Source organism: Trachurus trachurus, assembly GCF_905171665.1.
Source record: "Trachurus trachurus genome assembly, chromosome: 3".
Lineage (NCBI taxonomy): Eukaryota > Metazoa > Chordata > Actinopteri > Carangiformes > Carangidae > Trachurus > Trachurus trachurus.
Genome location: NC_139893.1, coordinates 18,021,837 through 18,027,959, shown reverse-complemented (window position 1 = coordinate 18,027,959; position 6,123 = coordinate 18,021,837). Strand labels below are relative to the sequence as shown.

The window sequence follows — 6,123 nt, the reverse complement described above, 5'->3', positions numbered from 1 at the left end:
ATAAGAAAAAAACCCTAAGAAAATAAAATGACATATTATAGTTGGTAAAAATGTAATTCGTATAATTATAATCTGCATGTAATTATGCTTTTCGCTAATTCTCATTCATAGTCACACCATCACAAAAAGTAAATATTGATAAATATGTGATGGATCTCAAGTCTGTACTTCAAAAGAACATACAGTATCAGGACAATGACTGAGTGAGATCAATCAACTATAGGCTACTACACTATAATGCAATGTCTTGTCAATCAGATGAAAACTAATAATTACTTGTGTATGGTTGGGCAGTAGAAAGTTGGGAGATTAAAGTGCATCATGTAACAAAAAGGTACACAACTGATGATAGAGGGTCTACAAATTATATTTGATTATCAAATATTGTTATATTTGACATTAGCTTTGTCATAATGGGATGATTAGACCTGGCCCGTTGTGGTGCTGTAGCTGGAGACCTTGGTTTGGTACCCAAAGTACTGTTGTTGTTGTTCTTAAATATTTATTTGCCCTGTAGCTCATAACATTTAAATGTATTTAAATTTGAGGGGCTGTGTATTTAATGACTGTCTCTATTTTGGAGAACTAATTTGCTTTATTTTTTTGCTTGTTATATTTGTGTCATATTGTACAACATTATTCATTTATTTATGTACATCAATTTTGTCTCAGTATATTGTTTAGTTTTTTTTATTTCTTTTATTCTTTATTTCATAGTTAACACAACTGAATCGGGTTGTGTTGCTCCCCCATCATACTGTATAAGATCACATTACATCATATGTCTTTAAAAAATATATACGTTTATACCTTTATGACATGATGTGCCTCAAGGTTTGGATCCACCACTTTGGAAATCTGGCCTGGGTTGAAAAAATCCTGCTGTGAATGAGTAATCCCCCCCTGAGGTGAGCTCCATCATCAATCTTCCCCTGAAGAATAAACAGCCCTCCGATTTGAAGGACACAGAAAATTCCAGGCTGGATGCTTCATGTCTGTTGGGTTGTTACTCACCACATAACAGCTGGCTGCACTACATTATCGCGCAGATGGACATGTTCTTGTTCTTGTGCCCCATAACTTCTGGATGATGTTGTTGTAATCTTGTTGAGCTTCATTGCTGTTTTATCTGTCTGTCATACGCTCAATTAGTCACCCCTGGGAATCCATCTAGGCTTTATTTTAGCAGATTAATCCAAAGTATCTTTGGGATGAGAAATCAGCTGTCCTGATCGGCAGCTTGTCCTGAATGTGTGCACACATGGAGATAAGACCAAGGGTTTAACAACACGGTCGTCACCTTACCGGGAAATCAGCTCGTCCTTTGAAATGTGCCGCAGATGATGACTAAATATTCCTGAAGGAGTTGATATTATGCAAATGAGAGGTCAAGGTTGTGGCAGTCAAAGTTGATGTAATTTTGTATCTTGGCAGCTCTACTGTAGAGTGAGTCATGCTAGTGTTTCCTTCTGTTTCCCCTTTCTTCTGGGAGCCTGTGAGTGAAAGTGACAGTGTTTCCCTCTTCCCTGTTACAATAAGCTCATGTGTTCCTCTCTTCACTTACTGCTTCCATAATCTTTGACTACACGGTGTGAGAGTGAGCTGATGTGACTGGCATAATTGGCACAAAAGGAAAAGGTGGACTGGGAGCTCTATATCTCTTGCAATAGCTGGTACATTTTCCCCCCACAACTCTGAATGGCTCTGAATGTCTGTGGATATATAATAGCTACCTTTGATTTGACTTGATTGTTGATTGATTGTGCCTAACCATGTAGTAAAGTATCACAATTCAAAACTATTTTGCTAATAAATGAGTGCAACTCTCACACTGCTATGGCAAAAACTATCACCCTGAGTTAAGCAACAAATAAAAGATAAATAAATAAATACCAATATTTGTTGGATATGCCTACAAGAAATGTAGGGATTTTTTAGCAGGACGACTGGAAACAGAGTAGCTAGTCTACTGTGGCTTTCTTTAAAGTGCTACCCAAAAGTAGTAAGTAACCAGCAGTGCACTGGTAGACAGTCTTCATCATGTTTGCATAAAGGCATGTGAACTTGTGTACTTCCAGGCTTTATGCTAAGCTATGGTAATGAAGAAAAGCAAATTTCACACAGTGTCACAATATTGTGACAATTATATACTATTGGTGTAAGGTTATGAGCAAAAAAGCTGGTTAATCAATGTTTTTGTTGTTGTTGTTGTTTTCCACTGTCTTTGCTGACATTTTACCATGAGCATAAAGTGAGACTTTATTGTGTTTTTGTGGTGTTGTTGTTAATGAATTTCTTGGCTATGACATGCCAGACTATCTGCTGTCAAAAAGGTACACTTCCATTAACCTGTCTATCAACATACAGTATGTTGCGGTAGCTGAAACATTATAGATATCACAACTGTGTGCAACAATCAGAAAAAAAAAAAAAACCCTGGGGGTACACATGCTAAACATGTAAGACGTGCCATCATGTGTATGAGGGGATTTCATTGATCTCCAATTGCATAACACAGTTAAAGTTCCTTACGATCTGTATCTCTTTTCCTTATTCTGTAGTTCCCCGTATCTTCATTTCTCTCTGCCAGCTGTTCTTTTATCAACTTCTTGATATTACTCATTTTCTTTGTCCCTCACTCCTTTACAACGCAACTGGACTACAGGACTACAGAAAAGACAAAAGGGTGACACTGACAAATGGACTTACTTTGTCTGGCCCTGTCCTATCCTGTTTCCAGGTGATTAGCTACATTGTGTGGGCTTTTGAACAAGGGGTGGCCTGTGGCTCGAATAATCTGATTTTGATGAATGGTAGGTCTTTCAGTCATCTCTGAAACACAACTTACAGTATTGTGATTTTGTAGTGTCATATACAATTATTCCTTGCATTCAACTCCTTAAATTGGGCTTTGCAATGTTGTGCTTGAGGCTACATTTCACATCTATCCTGAAATGAGCTCTCCGAGCTTACAGGGATGGCACAAATAAAAAGTGGCATTAAAGTTTTTCCAGGTGACATGTTTTTATGGGATGTGCTTCTACTCCTGTGGGTGTTCAATAGAATGACATTAAGTAGAGCATGACTGATCTGAAAACATTCATCTCAGCACCATGAAATCATTAAAAAGGAAACTGATGACAAAGCCTTCATGTTTAGTGCAAAAGCATTACAGTATCTTGTGGGAGTATCTGTAGGTGCTTTTCAAAGAATCTGCATCAAACAACAAAAACGCCTCAAATTTCTGCAGCTAAGTTTCCATGCACAGACGCCACAGGGAAGTAGGTGAGGAGGAAATTATTCATTCTGAAACCCACTACCATTAATTTCAGTCAATAAAAAATAAACCTGTCATGATTCTTTAATTTGGGGGATATTCTTTACATGTCAAAATGCCATACTGCTCTTTAGTGTGAATCCGGAATAAGGTTGTCTCTGAGGCAGGGTGTGTTCAGGTACAATCTCACGTACAATATCTTCAGTTGATTAATGGTGCAACATCTGCTTGGTGGTGGGCTGAGGGATGTTTGTAACACTTACAGGGAAAGTGGATCAAACACATCAAAGTCTGTTTACAGGTCTACTACTGCACATGTGGAAAACGTTTTTATAAAGACTCTTGAGGCTCCAGAGGGAGCTGTGCCAATCTGATAAACTGAATCAAATGACATTATCTTGCTCAACCATCAGCCAGTTACCGAACTTTGTAGCCCCTCATCTCAGCTTCACGTTAGCGACTAGACAATATTCCAGCTGCTACAATCACACCACATCTGGATTTCAGACCAAACCGCCGGCAGTCGTGTTGCATTGCAGATTTAGGCCACAGGTTTTGACAGGAAGAAGAATGCAGGGAAATAAAGACAATATTCATAACATCAATTTAGCTTCTTTTGAAAAAACAAAACAAAACAAAAGAACCGTCCATCACAAGTCTGATAGTGTTAAGGATGTACCATGCTAAATTGTTTCTTTGTGCCCGTATTACTGAACTAACACTGAAATATGCACCATGGGAGCATAGAGATCTGCAAACATTGATGCAGTTTCTTTTGTTTTCTTATAAATAATGAACTTGATTGGTCTGCGAGTTGCGTTGCATCCTCACTTTGGACACACCTGACAACATGTCATCTTTTAACACCTCTTTTACGCCAACAAAGTCTACTTGAGATTAAGCATGACAGACTTGCATGCAAATTTTGTCAAACTGTTCTCCAAATTAGAAGATTAAACTTTTTCATATTTAAGATCTAAGCACAAAATGCAAGACACCAAAGTGCATTAAGTTTGTATGAATATTACTTGACAGATTAGTTCTAATTATTTCAAGTGAACTTAATGCTTCAAATATAAAAATTCTCAGAAATGACAAATATTTGTGTTCGGGTGTTAAAGGGAAGCTTACTGGACAATTGTTCAAATGACCCCAATGTCTTAACACATTTGCACATACTTTATGCACATTGAAGAAAAGTAGACTTTTGTACAATATCTCACTAAATATATTTACATGACATACAATTCGCCATCAGTGCAATACATAGGAATGTTGCATATTTACCAAATGTTATACTCTTTCCTTTATGAAGAAAAATAATTCCAATGACAGAAGCTGATATAACTAATGTGTAAAGTAACATGTGCAACTTTCATATTGGTTAACAGCTTCACAGGAAATAAAAAAAATAAAATCTTAGTACCACCTTATCAACAATCAAATAGTAAGCATTGAAAAAGTAATAGATCACATGTACATATATATCTTCATACATGTAATGGATTGCTTTTGTACAAATATTTTATATAACTTTGGCAGTTTATCAGGAACAAAGTTATCGGAAAAATATGAAACAATAATATCAAACTGTCAGCAATGTCATGTAAGCTTGCCTTCCAAAGCTCATGTTCACAGTGGTCATTCAGAAAGGCTGGAAGCCGATGGCTGAAAACAAAGAACAAAAAGCCAAAGAAATAGAAAACTTTTCCATCCTTTCTGCTTAGACTGTTAGGACTGGAGGCTGTCGTCATTGTTGTCATGGTTATAAAATTACAAACACCTATGAAGGTTTACATAGCAGTCATCGCCATTTAAAAAAACATGGTCTATTTTCAGGTCGACTTAAAATACAAACAGTTTGAAGGCAAGGGGACAGGACCCTGCTCGGTGGTCACTGTGGAATCATGGGAGAGACATGACCGAGAAGAGGACATGCACAACAGTGCTGTGTGGAAGAACGTGAAGCCGAAAAACGAGGGTGCAAAATGAAAGACTTTGCAACAATCAAAACGCCACACGGTCAAAAAATGACTTACACTGGACAAATTAATCGAGCAAATTTCAAACATACTAAGTTCACCATAATTCATATACGTTGGTTTTGTTCTTTTTTTTCACTGGTTTGGCACTTTATTGGAACAAATCTCTGTTCAAAAAGACTAAATGTTGTACAAAAGGTATTTCATGTCTCGTTAACATAACTCGTAGAATATAGTACTTAATAGTAAGCATACGGTAAGTAAACACTTGTACATACTGTAGTTTTAAAATGAACATTCCAACAGATGTTTTACGCACATGCACAAAAACAAACAAACAAACAAACACAACTCTCTCTCTCTCTCGCACTGCCTCGCCACATTTGGGCCTCCTCCACTTCTCTTTGGACAATCTCATACTCATGCTGTTTCCAGATTCTCTCCTGAAAGAACTGTGGCTACAGCTCTTTCTCGTTCTCCTCCTGCTGTTTCTCTCTATTGCTCACTTAAGACAACACAACTCTGTTAATACTGCATTTTTTTTTTGCTGCACATTATGATACTTCCTCTGTTGAGCGTGTGTCTGTCTTGAGACGCACAAACTCTTTGGCCACCTCGTCGTGGGTCCTTTGAGAGAGTATCCTCATGATGGTGAGGCCTGTTTCATCCATGGCGATGCTTTTCACCAGGGGGTAGCAGGCGGAGCAGCTGCCCTTGTCGGCCAACTCTCGGAGCTGGATGACCGTCATGCCGATGATGCGGTCCTCACGGGCAAAGCAGTAGTCCTTTACTGACACATGCAGCTCGTAGGCCTCTGGACCATGTTCATTACTCAAAACACTGGGAAAATGACACAGAGATAAG

General features: G+C 38.0%; 1 protein-coding gene across 1 annotated transcript in view; it reads right to left on the bottom strand.

Moving 5' to 3' along the window:
- Window positions 1-5,813: 5,813 nt before the first annotated feature.
- unc13c (unc-13 homolog C (C. elegans)) overlaps window positions 5,814-6,123 on the bottom strand; it is a gene marked incomplete at both ends in the record, with an annotated part of 91,809 nt that continues 91,499 nt past the window's right edge. The window contains one exon of the mRNA XM_083994036.1: window positions 5,814-6,099. Coding sequence (XP_083850162.1) covers window positions 5,814-6,099 — 286 coding nt within the window. The remainder of the gene's footprint in view (window positions 6,100-6,123) is intronic.